General features: G+C 39.1%; 2 protein-coding genes across 2 annotated transcripts; both read left to right on the top strand.

The window, feature by feature from the left end:
- Window positions 1-739: 739 nt before the first annotated feature.
- Window positions 740-1127, top strand: MKKS (MKKS centrosomal shuttling protein). The gene has a single exon (XM_043544043.1). The coding sequence runs from the start codon at window positions 740-742 to the stop codon at window positions 890-892; it is 153 nt and encodes a 50-aa protein (XP_043399978.1). The 3' UTR covers window positions 893-1127.
- A 13-nt stretch (window positions 1128-1140) lies between these two features.
- Window positions 1141-9163, top strand: LOC102944088 (MKKS centrosomal shuttling protein). The gene is made up of 4 exons (XM_027826548.3): window positions 1141-2131; window positions 4831-5006; window positions 5706-5816; window positions 6721-9163. The coding sequence occupies exons 1-4, from the start codon at window positions 1141-1143 to the stop codon at window positions 7159-7161; spliced, it is 1719 nt and encodes a 572-aa protein (XP_027682349.2). The 3' UTR covers window positions 7162-9163.
- The last annotated feature ends 10065 nt before the right edge of the window (window positions 9164-19228 follow it).

Here is a 19228-nt window from a genome sequence, read left to right on the forward strand (position 1 = left end):
AAGTACTGTAGAGCAGTCTCTTTGTCGTGAAAGTGCAACTTACAAAGGTAGATTTTTTTTGTTACATAACTGCACTCAAAAACAAAACAATGTAAAACTTCAGAGCCTACAAGTCCACTCAGTCCTACTTCTTGTTCAGCCAATCTCTAAGACAAACAAGTTTGTTTACATTTACAGGAGATAATGCTGCCGTCTTTGTATTTACAATGTCAGCAGAAAGTGAGAGCTGGCATTGCAAGATATTTACGTTCCAGATATGCTAAATATTCGTATGCCCCTTCATGCTTCGGCCACCATTGCAGAGGACATGCTTCCATGTTGATGACACTTATTACAAAAATAATGTATTAATTAAATTGGAGGAGAATTGTGTGTCGCCTGCTCTGTTTTACCCGCATTGTGCCATATATTTCATGTTATAGCAGTCTTGGATGATGACCCAGCACATGTTGACAGCCCTATTAAAACGTAGTACAGTTAAGTGTTTATGTGTGCATGCACACACACTGTGTTTGGGGAAGAATAAAGGTGCCAAATTAGTGGTCTTGCCTTAAATCAATGCTGATTTGCTCAGTTATCGATTATTAACATAGATACAATCTGATTTCTCATGAGAGACAGTTGTAGTCACTATACAATATATTGTATAAAAGGTTATACTAATATCCTGTTGTTTCTTTATTGTAGGTATAATTAACCTTGAAAGTTTGCATCTGCAATCTTACCGTCAAAAGAAAAAATGAGAAAAACTAGCTGGATTAAAAAGAACTGGCTGCTTGTGGCAGGGCTTTCATTTCTGGGTGTTCATCTTGGTACCTATTTTATACAAAGAGCTGCAAAGAACTCTGCTAAATCAGCCTTGGAAATTAAACAAAAGGATCTTGGAGAATGAAGTAATTTTCTGCAATCATCACATATTAACTTATCACTTATAGTTGTATAATTTGTTAAATATTAAACTATGAACAGCTACATGGACATAGTTGTCATTCTGTATGCAAGGTTTCTCTTTTATAATGTGCTTGGTTACAAAGAGTAAAAATATACTTCTGTAGATTAAAACATCTATAATTTATGGATTCAAGGAAAATGGAATAAACTTGAAATTTTGTTGGTCAGAATGAAAATCTTGTCTTGAAGATGTCTCGCATTGAAGCTAAAAAGCCTTCATTGTGTACTAATGAACCTCTAACTAAAGAGAGAGTTAGTTTCTCTCTGTCTGTGTTAAGTGGAATAGTAAAGTCTTGCTATGGCCCTACTGGTAGACTCAAACAGCTCCACAATGGTATGGGAGGCTACGTTCGCACAACTTCACAATCTTCTGCCTTGCTTGGTGGCCTTTCTATCACCCATCCAGTATTAAAGGTTCTGACAGCCTCTGTACAGAATCATATATCACGCTTCAGCGACTGTGGCTTATTTACAGCCATTCTTTGCTGTAGCTTGGTTGAAAATTTTCAAAGAATAAACTTTGCGGCCTGTACTGTCACTAAAATAAGTAGACATCTTTTGAGCTTATGTACTGACTATCTCAAGTCTGAGGCCTGTGGTTGCCGAATATCAGTGGATTTTGACAGTATTAAGACTCTTCTTTCTTTGGTACGTAGCATATTAGCAAGCAAACCTGCCTGCATGCTTAACAAAACAGAAGCCAATCACCTCAGCACATTGGTTTTAAAGGCTTTTTTGGTTACAATTCCGCATACCATTGAAACTAATGTTGTTTTAGGAAAGTGTGTAATTGTTCCTGTGAAGGAAAAAAGAGTTATGGATTCTACTGTGTTACCTGGACTACTAATAGAAGTACCAGAATTTCAATTGGCAAGAACGTTTCCTGTCAAAAGAGTTTCTTCAAGCACTATCAAGATGGCACTCTTCTGTATCTCTATGTCAGGAGACTTTTCCAATATTGGAGAAGGAACTGTAATTGTCCATCATGGAATTTCTCTAGAAGTAGCAGTATTGGATCAGTTGCTTAATTTAGGAAAGCAGTTGGTTAATGACCGAGTAGGCCTTGTAGTGTGCCAGAAAGTTATCCACCCATCTTTGAAACAATACCTGAAAGAGCACCATGTCATCACTATAGACAGAATTGGAGTATCTATGATGGAACCCCTGAGTCAAATGACAGGTAATAAATGAACTTTGTACATGGCATCCATAACATTAGTCTCAAAGGAAACATAGAAATGTCATAAAGTAAGATTGTAATCCATCTTTCCTGTATCTGAGATGAATGTATCTTATGTATCATCAATTTGCTAAGATTGAATAGTGTACTGTTTGAAATCCAACAAACTAGAATCTCATGATATACATCTTTATTTCAAACTCTTTGGCAAAGAGAGCTTGATCCTGCCTTCACATATGTGGCCATATCCTATAAGTTGTTTCATAAAAGTCATTACTGCATGTGTCTACAGAAGCACAATAAATGATATTTACAAGACAATTACCCACTCTGTTACCTAGAGCAGATAGAATCAAGCTCTAAACCCTGTGTTTTATATAACATTAAACAATAATGGAAGATTTAATTATTTGGTATAAACACTCGATGTATAGCTCATATACTGTAAAATAGAGACCATTTAAAAAAAAATTCCACTGGCAAGTAATGTCTTTATCAAGGAAATAAAAGTTGTACTGCGCATGAGCCAAGATGCGCTATCATTCCTGAACCAGTGCTAAAAAAGCATGGCTAAATGGTTACAATAGTTAAGTATGTTTTGTGAAATACCAAGACTAGAAATGGTGAGATTTGCTAGTGAAAAGTGAGAAGAATCTCATCTTTCTAAATATATGTATAGAAATTGCTCCTAGTCATTTGTGGTGTTGATTTCAGATCACAAAATGACATTCCAATTACTATTTTCCTTTCCTCTCCACTTCAGGTTCAAAAATTTTAGTGTCATGATAGCTGTGACAACAGTTATAGGTAGAAAACACAGCTGTACATTTATACAGTACTATTTGAAAATGTAGGACCTAGCTTCAGATGGTAAAACATTAAATTCAGTTGCTATAATGTCAGAGTTGTGAGTAGAATTGGAGTCTGTGTGTTCAAGGGTGGGGAAAGAGAAACATAAGAATTATATGATTAGGGTCTAATACATCAGGACTTGCCATCCTTAGAAAAGCTTTGAAACAATGCAGACTTTTTCAGGATTAGTTAACTTTCAAAGTACTTTAGTCCTGAACTAGTGATTGGAAAAAGTTACAGACAGAACCCAAATTCTTTCTGTGTTGCTAGATACTGTAAGAGCTGTGCTCTTATTTCTCATTAACTCTTAAGATTTCTGGTGTTCTTTTGCCTTTATGAACCAGTAGCTGTTTTCCTGGCTAAAAATAGAACAGTCTCAGGAGATAAAGACTTTAATTAATATAAAAATAGCATTGCCAAATACACTCCACTACTACACTGTCAAGATTGAAAATAAAATCTTCACATTTTTTGTAACCATCAAACATTTCCCCCTCTGTTTTTAGTTAATCAAAATGCCAAAAGTTTGCATACCAAGCATAGTGATTACCTGGTGCTACTGAACAGATGTTTTTGATGTTATACAACATCGTGGCTTTCCTCATCAGTTTAAACATCTAGGTACTTGTAATACACTCATCTCTAGTATCGGCATCAGTTTAGAAGCTTCCTTCGCTAACTTATAACAACTTTAGCCTGGGTCCGATTTGGGCCCAATATTTGTGTGCCACTGTTCATAAAGAAATAAATAGGGATATTGTTATGAAAAGCCATAATCTGGTAATGGTGAGGCAGGAGGTACAAAGTTACAATGGGAAAATGCCTACAGTAATGCTTTCATTATTTTAAATCAAATGTCATTTGTTTTACAAAAAAGTTTATACCTATTTAATAGGTCCAACACATTTTAAACTACTATCCGAGCTGAAGTCTTAGTTCATGTGCATATGTTGTAACTTGAATTCCTGTTTTCTTTTAATCTCTGCTGCAGCCAGATTGCATCTTGGCAGTTCTTGAGTTTTTCATTGAAATTGGTTCAGCTATTTTGCTATAACTTACCAACATACAAAACCCTCAAGAGGGCAAGTCACTGGATCTTTTAAGAGAATGAAATATATGACTATCATAAAGATGAAACCTTTAATAAGGAAACAGATTTAAAATTATTTCTATTTGGGGGGGAAAAAAAAAGGTGGGAAGTGAAGGTTCAGAAAATTATATTCCCAGACAACTTTGGTAAAGTCAAGTTAAGGGTAATCATTTTTTCTCCTTAAATACAATATTTATAAAGTTTTAATTAAAAGCTTGAAAACTAAGAAGTTCAGTGTTACAATTTTAAATCTCTTTGCTTGCCATTCTGTGCAGCAGAAATTCTTTTTCTCCAGTCTTTTCAATCTACCTTTCCAATCTGAGCAAGACATGTCACCAGTGAGAGTAGCAGAATATGGCCACAGCTGGTTGTAACCAGATTTTCAAACATTAATGAAAACCTTTTCTGGCCAGCTCTAAAGCTGACACATGGATGCTGCTTACAGCACTCAGGGCTAGAGTCCCATGGTAAACATTGCTTACAGATGCAGCCTTTTTAAATTGCCTAATCTAAATAATCAAATTCCTACTTTTATAATTAACTAGTACCAGAACCTATATTTTCAAAGCACTGTACTGGTTTGTGTCTGCATGACTTCCATCATAGTTTGAAAATTTACATGAATATGTCTTGAAAAGCATTTGTAACTTTAAAATATAAGCAAAACAACCTTTCAGTCCATGTTCTACAGTACACAGTAGACAGCTATTCTGATAAGATAATAGATGCTGTTCTTTGCTTTTTCTTAATTGTACAGGTTCACAGCCCATTGCTGCCCTACATTCTGTATCTCCTACTTGTTATGGCAGTCTGAAGGACTTGCGCACTGAGAGTTTTGTTTCAAAACATTTCTTGCATCTAATTCCCAATGACACACTTGTCTGCAGCTTGATACTCTGTAACAGAAATGAAATGGCATGGGATGAGCTGAAGGTAGGCAAAGTTTTTCAAAATATCTAATAAAAATGTATACTCTTCTGAAGGGAGAAGGTTGGAAGAGCATTGTGTGACAAAAGGTTTATTAACAGTTTCAGTCACTATAACCAGAAGACTTTTCCTTGATCACCAGCCCATCTCAATGAATACAGCAGAAACAAAGAATTTTTTCCAGACCATTTTGCACATAGTTATTTCTCCCCCTTTTTAGAGGCCACCACTGTGGAAAGAAATGGAGGATGTTATTTCACTTTTTCTCCATTGTGTGAGGAAAGTTTCAGGGTCACTGCTGACCCTTCACTTGGAAACACTCACACTTGAGTAATTTAAATAGTTAAAGTGTGGTTCTATGCTGACATGGGGCTCCATGTGTGTAACTGATTGAAACTTAGTAAGTACTGTAATTTTGATTATGCAAAATGAGGAACAGAATGCAGCGCTCTTGGCTGTGGTCTGCAATGTTAAGCAGCGTGAATACCAAAAGCTGGTTTGTTCACTATGTAAGCAGCTATGATACTGAAATCACCCAGAGCAGATCTATGAGTAAGCAAGTGCCATCTGTACATTTACACGTCTTAGAGAAGAACTGCACTTTAAAAGTATATCCTAAAAAACAAAATTTTTAAGCCTTTTTAAAACAAGATTTTTTTTCTGCTTTAGTGATCTATGCAATGACAATTTTTTCTTGCTCTTCAGCTTGCATGTCAAACTGCAGAACATGTCTTACAGCTAACAATCAAGCAACCATTGGCACTGTTAGGAGGTGGCTGCACAGAAACTCATTTGGCCTCATACATAAGATACAAGGTATGTAAGGCCTTGAGAGAATATTTAAAACTGCTTAATTCACTTAAGATGACAAGGAATTTAGTTTATGTGGGATTACGAACAGAGTTGAAGCATCTCACTTGTCTTTAGCAGATTCAGTTGACATTAAGTGTTGCATTTTATTTTCCAAAGAATGACTAATATAAAATGAAATCGTATGAGATTTTAATGTGCTGATAAATACTGCCTCAGGACTTATTACGTAAGAAATACTGTATTTGTATTCTTTGACAGGTCTTCAGATTTCCATTTACCATAGCAAAAGTTCGTTCATTTTATTCCTATAATATTTAATTGAAAACAAGAAGTGTATAGAATTATTTTGTCTTGAATGCTAATAAGGATAAGACTTTTTTGGGCTTTGATTTTACTTGTGGGAAACCTTTGATATTTGAATTGTGCCATCACATTAACAATTTTTTCCTCAGTTAAAAATGTTAACTTGGACTGCTTGTTGAAAACAAAAACAACGAGGAGTCTGGTGTCACCTTAAAGACTAACAGATTTATTTGGGCATAAGCTTTCATGGATAAAAAACCCACTTCTTCAGATGCATTGAGTGAAAATTACAAATACAGGCATAAATATATATTGGCACATGAAGAGAAGGGAGTTACCTTACAAGTGGAGAGCCAATGTTGAAGACCAATTTTGGGTCAGGGTGGATGTCGTCCACTCCCAATAATTGATGAGGAGGTGTTAATACCAAGAGAGGGAAAATTGCTTTTATTAAAAACAGCAAAGCTATTATCCAGTAGTTTGGTAGGAGACTATTTTGTGTGTGCTCAGTAATAAATAAGATGTTTACTAGTTTGTTTTCCTGTTTGTGCAAAGTACACATATTTACAGTTGTCTAATTATTTTTATTACTTTATCTTTTTAGAGTTTTACCCTTCCTACTAGTGTTTTGAAAGCCATAGATTGTTCTCGGACACAATACCAGTTGGTTGCTGATGCCTTTTGCCACTCGCTGGAGTGTGTAGCTTGCTGCCTGGAGCACGATGATGGTGAAGTTCTTACTGATATGGTTTATGGACATTTGTGGTCTGTTCAATCAGGTTTTCCCTCTGACTGTAACTGGTCAGATTTAGTTTTGAAGTGTGGTTGTGGGATTTACAATAACCAGCAGAATCTCAACTGGACAGTTTTACGAAGCCAATGTATCCCTTTTACTCCACAAAGCTGCTCTAATGAGCCTTCTATAAACTCCACTGACGATCTTGTACTGGACTGTTTTACTGCAAAATGTAGTGGTCTGCAAGTGGCAGTGGAGACAGCCAATCTGATTTTGGATTTGTCATATATAGTTGAAGATCAAAATTAGTTTAGTTTTCATCTGCATTATTTTGATCTTCATATTTATTTGAAAAGGTTCCAAAGCAGCATAAATAATATACTAAGAGACTACTATGCTGGATCAGAGTCTATAAACAGAATTTTAATGTCAAGCATAGTTGCTCATTAAGCTACTTGTCTGATTCCTACTCCAGTTATAAACATTTGCAATTATATTTACCATTTTGTTAGAAAAACTAAACATTAATAGTCTAGTGTGCACTCAGACATAGCCAAAATTTTAGCAACACATGATTGAGAATTCAGACTATACTGTATTCTATACATTCAAACTATATATGCAAATATGTGTTATTACACACAAAAAACTACATTAAAGGAAGATGAAGGTTGCAAAGTGTAGCATTCAAAATTTAGGAAGTGCCAGAATTAAGGTTGCCTGTGCAACCTTAATACAGCCTCCTTGTGTGTATGCAGTATGATTCAGTCTTTAATTATCTAATCACATTGTACTTTTCCACAAGACCCCTGACTCATTCAGTCCACCGAATGGCCAGTGCTGACTGAGTGAGCAGCTATTTAATATTTTGTTATATCCTTATGTGACTCCATGTCTTATTTACTGCATGCTATTCAAACCATGCTTTGAAGACAGAATTATTAGTTTCTTCATGAGCTTTTGTATGGCTCTCTTCTCTAGTATCTGCATGCTTCACAAACATTAATTTATTCTCGTAATACTCTTGTGAGATGAGGAGCTAGTATCCCCATTTTATAGAGCAGGAACCCAGGCACAGGAAGATTAAGGTAAAAGGTTTGCAATAATTTTGGCTGTCCAATTTGAGGTGCTTAAGACCTGATTTTTCAAAATACTTAGCATTGTGTAGCACTTTATATGTTAAAAGCACAGCTTCCATTAATTTCACTTGCAGCTGAGAGTGTTTCTGCAAATCAGACTACAGGGTCTCAAATCAAGCACCAAGAAAATACACAATTTGTGACCATCTTTGAAAAGCTTGCTTTAAGTGATTTGCCCAACATCATGTAGAAACTCTTGTGGCTGAGGCAGGGATAGAATCCAGTGCCCAAGGGCAGCTTTCAGCTGCCTTGATCATGAGGCTATCCCTTTTCTTCCCACCTCATTCACTCCGTACATTTCAATTTCTGTAACAAATGTAGAGGGAATGTTGTATGGGACCCCTGCTTCATTTTCTTTTTACTGAGCAGGCTACACACTCTACTGAGAACTAACAAAAATATAGTTTTCAGTGGAGTTTATAGCCCTGATTACCCCATGTCTCCCTCACCCCCCTCCTTACCGGCCCTGAGAAGTGGGTGCTGAGATGTGTTGTTCAGCTTGTGGGGAGAGGGGGAGGAGCCCTTCTGTCACCTACATCCTATTTCTGCAAACACTGCAGATTGCTCACTCCATTTTATATTCTCTACCTCTCTATAATCTGCAGTAGTCCCCTTCCATCACTCTCTAGCAGTGCCTCTATTCCTTTTTTAACCCCAGCTCCTATCCTCTATCCCTGATTTTGCCTATCTGCCCCCCCTTACTCTGCCTCCACCTGTTTGACCACCCTGCTCATCGTTTGCCCTCTGCAAAAAACACGAATAGATGTTATATAATACATAAAAGATTACACAAAAAAGAAAATATTAAAACATCACAGCTGACTAACTCAGGAGTTGGTACTTTTAGGCACATGTGCTGGGATTGAATAGATGCCAGATATTTTCAACCACAATCAGTGGCACAAAGTTTGATTGTTCTGTGATAGTAAGTGTCTATTATTTTCTTTCCGTTAGATAATGAACAAAAGTTTGCCTTCGTACTTGTTACCTAGCAGAGTCATTATTACAATCCAGAAACTCCATTACACCTATGTTGTGCAATTGGTTTGGTACAGTGAGCAATATCTGTTATAGAAAAATGTTATGAATATAACATTACAATAAAACATTACAATAAAACATTACAATAAAACATTACAATAAAACATTACAATAAAAAATACTGTACTTTGCTTCTGTTTATTAAGTGTGCTATATATGATATATAGACAGGTAGGTCACCAATATAACAATCCATTGTATCATTTTGATTTCCTGTGTAAAACTTAATACTTGGAACCCTGATTATTGTATTTATTTGTTCTACCCCATCAGTAAACTTTCAAAGTTGTTGAAGGTTTTAGCTGTGCAGCTCTTAATAATAATGGGATTCACGCAGTTAGGATTTAGTGCAGCTCTTTCAATATGTTCTTTAATCATATGCCATCTTCTCATTTATTTTCATAAATATTTCTTTTGTCATCATAAACATGATTTTGGAGTTTCTGACTTTCACCATAACTTGTTTTCAGGACTCTTTTAGTAGTTCTATTATCTGCAAAAACAGATGACTGTTCTGGAGTTTTAGATGAGAAATCTTGTCCATTCAGTACTTTCTAGAAAAAGTCTTGTTGGTTAAAGTAGCATCCTAGTATAATCTGGGAACATGGTGATCCTGGACCAGCAAATTCCAGTTTATTTGTGCATTGAACTAATTTAAAGACTGAGGTACATATTTATCTCTGTTTATATGGATGGAAGGTAGAAAGGTGCATAGAAATTAGCAGGTACACATGGAAATGGGTAATAGCAGTTCCACATCATGGGGCAGATCCTCAGCTGATGTAAACAGTCAGAACTCCAGAAAGCTATGACAGTTTGCAGTACCTAAGGATCTCTCCTCCGCCCCCCCCCCCCCCGAGTTCTTCTAATCCTTCACTCTGAGATTAAACCCCAACTTCATGGTAATGTTGCTCCACAGGAGATGTCAGAATATGCAGCTACAGTGAAGAGGCAATGGGAGCATGGTTCAGAAGTTGGTCAGCCAATGGGGAGGGAAGTACTAGCAGAACACAAAAGTTGCGTTTGGAGATCTACAGGATTAGGGATTAATTCTCCCTGATATTCTCTCTCTACAGACCACTGTTCACACCTCTACAGCATCGCAAACCCCCTCTCACCCAGGATGGCTGAACTAGAGAAACGTAATCCTGTGTGGTTTTTAATTTTTTAATTCCTCCCCCTTCTGCAGTTACTTCTGTGAAGGCTATCCTTTGTTAGGGAGGAGGAGATCTGTACAAGAAGTTAATACAGTACCATAAAATAACTTTGCTTTATTCATGTGGAGAAATTGGCCTTGTTCTGTTTAAGGAATTCTGAAATATCTAAAAAAAAAAACATTTACCTGTCCCTGGCAAAAGAGATTCCCTCTGGAAGCAGCCTGGAGCCAAATGATCCTGCTAAACACTCTAAAAAATTTAAATTATGGCATACTTCTGATGTATTTTATGTAAGATGGATCATGTGAGCTATCATTGGAAAGGTTATGATTTATGAATATGATTATCCTGTTTGTATGCATGTGTCATTTTGTATCTGAAGTTAGGAATATTGACAATGTATCTGTATCACAAATGTGTTTACACCTGGGGAACGCTCACTAGGCAAAAGGCTGTCAGTCTAGATGGCTGGCTGGGAAGGGCCCATTCAAGTTAATGAATCATTAGGGAGAAAACAATAAGTCTTAGAAGGAGCTTATTTCCCACCTGGAGGTCTTCCTGAGGATGCTACAAATGGCCTCTGAGCAATGGCTGCTGTGGCATTACAGGGACATGTAACCAGTTCACCTGGTATCCCATTCCATCTTGGAATACCAGTGTTTTTCCACTGACTGGCGTAGGAACCAAGTTTTGAGACAAAGGGTTCCCGCCATATGCAAAAGCTATTTAAGGAAGGGGAGTGACATCATCATGATTCTTCACTGACTCCCTGCCCTAAAGAGACTCTTGAAAACACCTGATGAACAAGGACTGAACTGGGGGGAAGTGCTGGACCCAGGCTAAAGGGATTTTTAGCCTGTGAAAGGAACACCTGGGATTTTTAAGCTGTAAGCAAATGCAGATGGCCCCTTAAGAATCTCTGCAGGCTGCTTGAATCATCATTTAGGCTGAGAATTTGCTACTCATATCCAATCTCTTTAGTATATTAAGCTTTGTTTGCGTGTTTTGTTTGTTTGCTAGGTAATCTGCTTTGATCTGTTTGCTATCCCTTATAATCACTTAAAATCTATCTGTTGTGCTTAATAAACTTGTTTTTGCTTTGTCTGAAACCAGTGTGTGAGAATCATAACTTGGGGCAGAAAGCTGTTGCATATCCTTCACCACATTGAGGGAGGGGGAAAATTTCATGAGCTTACGCTGTACAGATCTCTGTGCAGTGCAAGACAGTATAATTTTGGGTTTATACTCCAGAGGCGGGTGTGCACTTGAGTAGCTGGGCTGTTCCTTCACTGTAGCCTCCCCATGCAGAGCTGATTACGTCTGGGAGAGGGCTTGGCAGTGTGAAGGGAGCCCAGGCTGGTTGGTCAGTGTGGCTCAATAGTACCCCCGTTCCAGTTGGCACCCCAGGGGGAACCCATTACACCCAGAATCTGTTTTTCTAGAATATCTCATGCTGACACTACCTTCCAACTGCCTTCCAACACCGACCCACCCTCTTCCTTTCTTTTTTTAAAGTGCTGCTATATATCGTGTTGTTACAACCAGCACAAAACTTTCCTAGCAACTGCAATTTTAACATCATTCCTCAAAACTGAAAGTAACATGGAGACAAAGGAAGCCACTCCATGGGCCTAATCCAGGCACTCAATTTATGGGCCTAATCCAGGCACTCAAACGACCTCATTCAGTTCTCACAACCTTGAATCAAGCTATTTTGCTGTATAGGTTCAATGAGGCTGCTCTGCTGCCATTTTGTTCTCGTGGAAATACATAATTTTTTTAAAAAAAAGTTCATTTGAAAGAAAGACTACTATTTTGCTTGTCAGGTTTCAGAGGGGTAGCTGTGTTAGTCTGTATCAGCAAAAACAACGAGGAGTCCTTGTGGCACCTTAGAGTGTGTATCCATTGTGTGCCTTCTAGCCAAACTTTTCAAAATGCTTTAGAAACAGTGAGTTTATCCTCGCAGTACTCCAGTGAGGCGGAAATGTAATCCTCATATTATAGAAAAAGACTGAGGCATAGAAAGATTGTGACTTGCCCAATTGACTTATGAAGCCTGTTGCAGAGCCCACTATAGAAGACAGGTCTCATGTACCTTACCCAAATCTTTTGTAGGTGAAAGAATTACATTGCAAAATAGGAAGAGTAAAGTCATGTCCTTCCAGTAAGCTTGAAGGTGCCTTTAAATATATGTAAAAACTGAAGTTAAATGACATTGTCTGATGTACCCCCACGTACTATGTAAAGGTAGAATGTTTGATAGCTCTGTTCAGATTAGTAGGGAAATTAAATTGAGTTACTCAACAAGGAGCATACATATCAAATAGAATTTCTGCACCTTCACCATATGCTTTACACAGTCAAATAAAACTACTGAATTACTCATTTTTAACTTCAGACTTAAAAAAAAGACTTGTTGACCCACTTCTTACTTTCATATTTTGTTCAGAAGTTCTTTTTGCCATACACTGTCCACGCTATCTGACTTTAAATTGCTGCAAGCGAATTTTCAATGCATAGAACTAGTTCATATAGCAAATGCTTAAAAAACCAACCTGGACTTATTAAGGGAAGACTTGAAAAGGAATCACAGACTAACTTAGGAAATAGGAGGTCTTTTGTATGGTTGCACCTGACTGTTCTGCAGAAAACAAGACAGTTTATAAATAATAAAGTTTCTAACACCATCTTAAGCAAAGATGCAGATAAGCGTCCCACTTATTATTCAATTCATTCCTTGACTGCACATGCCATCTTTTGATTAAATAAAGCTTTAAACTGTGCTGCCTTTTTTTGATCTTAAGCCTGAATGATAGAAACCTTTTTTTCTTTGCTCATTAATAGCTTGCGGCCAAGATCAAACAGGGAGTTACAGTTCTTGCTCAAGATTCATTTTCTCTCCCCTCTTCCTCCCCCCCCTCAGTTTTCTGGTCACATGGGACAAGTTGGTTTTGGCATAAATTAGCTCTGAATTACTCATGTGGCCAAATCTGCCTATTGTCTGTCTTCTGGTATTTTCATTTTGTATTTCAAATGAATATACATGTATATTGGATAAAAATGGTGACAATCTGCTTTGTGTAACTCAGTTTTGAAAAAAAAAACAAATTTTACCAGCCTTTTTTAAGCACAGAATTTTTATTCACTCTGAGCATAAGTAATCTAGTTATCGTTTTCATAAACAAGGAATGATGCATAGAGAAACCTATTAAAGTGTCTTACCGTTTAACTTGAAGTAATTATTACACTATTATAAAACATCAATTGAAAATGTGTAAAGCATAAGCTGTTTGGGTTAAGAGAGAGGCTGTGTTAAGTTATTTTTGTACCAAGATTTTCAGCTCTTGATCCTACGCTATATGAGGCAAGCTATGAAAACATCAGGAATAATTAAGCCAAATGATGGAGTGTATCTTAAGGCATAGAAAGATTGCTGGTAATACTTCAGTTAATGAAGAATGTGTAACATCTAGTACCATGAATACTATATGTATCTTTAGTAGCAGCTTACCATCCAATGCAAGAATTGGAAATGTAATGAATACAAGCAGTCCTCGGGCTTACGACACAATTGGTTCCTGAAAATTGCGCCGTAAGTCAAAATGTCGGAACCGCAATCCACTCCATTGCAGGACCGAGCGTCGTAAAGTCGAAACGAAGATTGTAAGTCAAATCAGGGTGTCAATTCAGAAACATCGTAAGTGCCGTTCCTCATACATCGAATGTCATAAAGTCGAGGACTGCCTGTACTGTTAAAATAACAATTGCTTTCATTTTCAGTAAAGTAGAAACTGTTGCTTGTGTCTTTGTTTATTTTGCTAAAAAAAATCTACTTAAAGGCACTGTAAAACAATTGAATTACATCTGATATATAGAGATCAGATGTAATTCAATTGCATCTAGAGATGCAATCATATCTCTAGATTTTTTTTGCAAAAAAAATCGAGAGATATGATTGCCGAAGATTTTCTAAGAACATCTCCAGCGTCTCAACAAGAGGCAAGAGAACGTTTTTGGTGTTGGAAGATAATGAGATTGGATGTACTTTTTGGTAACCTGGTGAAAATTGACTTTGATTTGATCTAGCTACAAGCATTTTAAAAGTCTATAGTAATCTGTTAATGACACCACAGGTTAATATGCCAGTGCTTGATTGAGAAGGATGGCCAGTGGTTAGGGCACTAGTCTGGGGCCTGGTCAATTCCCTACTCTGCCCCAGAGTTCTTGTGTAACCTTAGGCTCTTCACTTGCAACACTCCCACAATGCCTAATTTTTAGGTGCCTAGAAAAAGTCATGGGAACAACAATGCAATCCACAATGCCTGAGTTAGGCACCCAGGCTCCCTATCCAATGAATGGGGAAAGAGAGGCACCTTAGAATGCAATCCACAGAAGCCAGCATGCCAGTCCAGGTGCTGCCTAAGATAGTCAATGGGAGGTGCTGATGACAAGTGTGTGCTATGGCCTCACAGAGTTAGGCACCTAAATCTGGGCTGCAGGGGAGCCCCTATCTCTGTTCAGCAATCCACAAATAGGAACCTGCTGTCTGTAGTCATGCCAATTAGGGACCTAAGTTGTTCTTGCAGGAGTGAATTAGTAATTAGTAATAGGAATAGGATGAAATTTAATAGTGAGAAGTGTAAGGTCATGCATTTAGGGATTAATAACAAGAATTTTAGTTATAAGCTAGGGACGCATCAACTAGAAGTAACGGAGGAGGAAAAGGACCTTGGAGTATTGGTTGATCATAGGATGACTATGAGCTGCCAATGTGATATGGCTGTGAAAAAAGCTAATGTCGTCTTGGGATGCATCAGGAGAGGTATTTCCAGTAGGGATAAGGAGGTCTTAGTACCGTTATATAAGGCACTGGTGAGACCTCACCTGGAGTACTGTGTGCAGTTCTGGTCTCCCATGTTTAAGAAGGATGAATTCAAACTGGAACAGGTACAGAGAAGGGCTACTAGGATGATCCGAGGAATGGAAAACTTGTCTTATGAAAGGAGACTCAGGGAGCTTGGCTTGTTTAGCCTAACTAAAAGAAGGTTGAGGGGAGATATGATTGCTCTCTATAAATATATCAGAGGGATAAATACCAGAGAGGGAGAGGAATTATTTAAACTCAGTACCAATGTGGACACAAGAACAAATGGATATAAACTGGCCACTAGGAAATTTAGATTAGAAATTAGACGAAGGTTTCTAACCATCAGAGGAGTGAAGTTTTGGAATAGCCTACCGAGGGAAGTAGTGGGGGCAAAAGATCTATCTTGCTTTAAGATTAAACTCGATAAGTTTATGGAGGAGATGGTATGATGGGATAACATGGCTTTGGTAATTAAATATTCATGGTAAATAGGCCCAATGGCCTGTGATGGGTTTTAGATGGGGTAAGATCCAAGTTACCTGGGAAAGAATTTTCTGTAGTATCTGGCTGATGAATCTTGCCCATATGCTCAGGGTTTAGCTGATCGCCATATTTGGGGTCGGGAAGGAATTTTCCTCCAGGGCAGATTGGAAGGCCCTGGAGGTTTTTCGCCTTCCTCTGTAGCATGGGGCACGGATCACTTGCTGGAGGATTCTCTGCTCCTTGAAGTCTTTAAACTACAATTTGAGGACTTCAATAGCACAGATATAGGTGTGAGGTTTTTTTGTGGGAGTGGTGGGTGAAATTCTGTGGCCTGCATTGTGCAGGAGGTCAGACTAGATGATCATAATGGTCCCTTCTGACCTAAATATCTATGAATCTATGAATCTATGAATTAAGTGCCTGCATCACTCAACACAAAACAGAGGGGGGGGGAAAGAAGGTGGTGCCCACCTTTAACTTTTAGCCCAATGACTAGAGCAGTCATCTTGGACGTGGGATACCCCAGGTGGGGGGGATTTGAAGAGAGGTTTTGCAGCTGGATGCTTAACCACTAGACTACAGAGTCTTTTCTCTGATCCAGTGACTGTTCCACACTGGATAAATACTTAAGAATCATTTGGTCAGAGGTTTTTTTCCTTCTTGCACTTCATCACTAATTTGGCCTCCAGAAGCTTTATAATAGGTGATGAAGTGCAAGAAGGAAAAAAACTTCTGACCAAATGATTCTTAAGTATTTATCCAGTGTGGAACAGTCACTGTGCAACCCCATTGTCTTCAAGCCATGCCCACAGCGATCCTCTATTGCCTTCCGTAGATTTGCTCAGGGAATTTAATTGAAGCTTAGTAAACAATCCTGTTGATGACACATACAAAGGAATAAAATCCAGCTCTCCTTTGCAGCTGTGTTGGTGCTGCAGGGCTAACAGGAATAAAAAGCCGCACAAGCTTATTTTTATCCCTCATGTCAGCAGCTCTGGCTCTGAATATACACAAGCAGCAAGTCTGTTGAGTAAAGTGTTATTTTCTCAGTCACTCTTCAGAGCAGGACTGCAGCTTAAGGCTTTTTCATTGCTATAGGAACTCCACCTGTCTAAGTGACAGTCGCTAGGTTGACAGAAGCATTCTTCCGTTGACCTAGCTGTGTATCTACACCAGCGGTAAGGTCAGTGTAGATTTTTTCAGACCTCTGCAAGCCATAACTGTGTCAGCCTAAGCTTTAAATGTAGACCAGACATAAGACTTCAGACCGAGTTCAAAGGATTCTTGAATAAGTTCCGACAATGGGGCAGCACAGTGTCCTTCAGCATTTCTATAATTACATTTCTATTTTCAGTAGACACACCACTAATAATCATTCTGCTTCGAGTAGAGGCAGGCGTGTATTCCACTTAGGTGTGTGCACGCCCAGCAGGCTGGAGCAGGAGATTTTGCCTAGCAGTACCTGAAGAGGAGCAGTGCTCATGCCTGTGGCTGTGCCTCCTTCCTTGGCTAGATCAGGTGGTGCATTGTTCGATCTTCAGAAATTCAAGAAAAGGACTCAGGTAGCTGGGGACCTTTGCCTCAGGCAGCACCTCCTTGAACAGGCCGTGAAGGCCTCAGTACTGGATCAGGCTGAAGATCGCCCTCGGGCTCTGAGAGGGCTGCAGCCTCCTGTTCTTTCCCGGCACCAAGGGAAAGGTCTCAGAAGACCAATCGAGACTGCTCCAAGTCTCGGGGTGACTCTCTGCCTCTCCCAGAAAATGTGTGGACTGGCACAGAGCCAGTGCTGGCACATGGGATAGCGTGGGTACTTCTGCCCCTTCCCCAGTACCAAGTAGGGAGGGCAAAAACCCTTGTACCATCAATGCCGGTTCTGGCCTCTGGGTGTCCATTGAGTCTGGGACTGATGAGGGCAATGCCAGTACTGACTGTTTCTACAGGGTTGGCATGCCAGTCAACCATAGACCTCCTTTGCCTTTCAGTCCCGACCTCACTGCTGGCCTAAGACTTTTCCAGGGCTGCACCATCGATAGCCCCTCTGATTAAATATGCTGCTTCTCAACACCACAACCCATGCTCCCCGATGGGGACGTCTATCCAGGACATTTTCAGAAATCAGGCCTCACGCTCACTTGAGAGTGCATCAACTTTTCACCTCCCTGTTCAGGGAAAAATAATTTTTTTTCCAATGCCATGGTGATGAGATTTCCAAGAGGACTTCTGTTTACATTCTGCGGTCTGAGAGCCAGTCCCCATGTGGGACCTAAACACAGTACTGGGGCTCTAATGGGCCCTCCGTCCTAGCCCCTTGCATCCTGTCCACTGCTCCTCTTGTCTCAGAAACCTGCATTCCTGATAGCCATTACATTTGCAATGAGGGTGTGTAAGTTGCAAGCCCTGATGGCTGAGTGTCCTTACACACAGTTCTCCAAAGACAAGATACCTTAATCACCGCACCTAAAATTTTTGTCTAATGTGGTTTCAGTTTCATTTGAACCAGGCAGTGTATTTACCTGTGTTTTTTCCTAAGTTACATTCATCCCAGAGGAACAGTGCCTCCATACTTCGGATGTCAGGCGATGGCTAACCTTTTATATGGATAGGACTGAACTGTTTCATGCTTCGCCTCACCTCTTCATGTCATATGCGGACCGCATGAAGGGGCAAGCAGTTTCTACACAGACTATCTCTAGCTGGATAATATCCTGTATCAAGATAACATATGGTGATAGCTTCTGTGAACTCTCTTCAGTAGATACGAGCTCATTCGACAGAAGCACAAGCGATGTCGATAGTGTTCCTCAGTGACATTTCCAGGGCAGCCATGTGGCCATCCATCCATCCATTTATGGGTCATTATGCTATTACCATATCTTTGAGAGCGGACACAGGCTTCAGAAGGGTGGTGTTGCAATCCCTAGTTCAATCCTGGCGCACTGCTTGTGAGTGACCTAAGTGGAATACACATCTCATCTACCCGAAGAAGAAATGGTTATTTACTGTAACTGTGGGTCTTCGAGATGTGATATAGATGTATATTCCATGACCCACCCTTTATCCCCTCTGTACAGGAGTCGCCTGTCATGGGCATTTGGGGTGAAGGCACTGAAAGGGGTCAGGGTGGAACCGATTCATACAGCCAAGGGAAGGACCATAGCCACGAGGCATGAGCAGTACCTCTCTACGGTTACTGCTTGGCAAAATCTCTGGCTCCAGCACACTGGATGTGCACACACTTAAGCTGGAATATACACCTGCATCTCAAAGAACCACAGTTACAGCAAGTAATTGTTTCTTTTAGCTTTGGACTGGGTCTCAGGCTACCTTATCTCTCTTCCTGGTTCTGCCACTGAGCTGCTGTGTGATCTCCAGCAAGACATTTTGTCTCTCTGCCCCTCAGATTGTCCGTCTGTAAAACTGGACCAATGATATTCTTCTTTAAGCAACACTGATCTCTGTGGATCAAAAGCACTACATTAAGTGTTAAGAACTTGCTGTCATTTTAGGCCCACAGCAACAAAAATTGCCAATTAGGATTCTTGAAGTAAAATGGTAATTTGGCTTATGGGATTTTGACAGAATTTACATTTTTAAGGTAGGCTCAAATTGAACTAATCTGATAGTAGAAACTGTTTTCTAGTCAGATAGATAGGGCCCTACCAAATTCATGCCCATGAAAAACGCGTCAT

Source organism: Chelonia mydas, chromosome 3, assembly GCF_015237465.2.
Source record: "Chelonia mydas isolate rCheMyd1 chromosome 3, rCheMyd1.pri.v2, whole genome shotgun sequence".
NCBI lineage: Eukaryota > Metazoa > Chordata > Testudines > Cheloniidae > Chelonia > Chelonia mydas.

Bases quoted from the DNA above. Each gene is read 5' to 3' on its own strand.
- MKKS (XM_043544043.1), top strand. From the start codon at position 740: ATGAGAAAAACTAGCTGGATTAAAAAGAACTGGCTGCTTGTGGCAGGG.
- LOC102944088 (XM_027826548.3), top strand. From the start codon at position 1,141: ATGTCTCGCATTGAAGCTAAAAAGCCTTCATTGTGTACTAATGAACCT. The intron at 2,132-4,830 runs GTAATAAATGAA...TTAATTGTACAG, and splicing joins ACCCCTGAGTCAAATGACAG to GTTCACAGCCCATTGCTGCC. The intron at 5,007-5,705 runs GTAGGCAAAGTT...CTTGCTCTTCAG, and splicing joins TGGCATGGGATGAGCTGAAG to CTTGCATGTCAAACTGCAGA.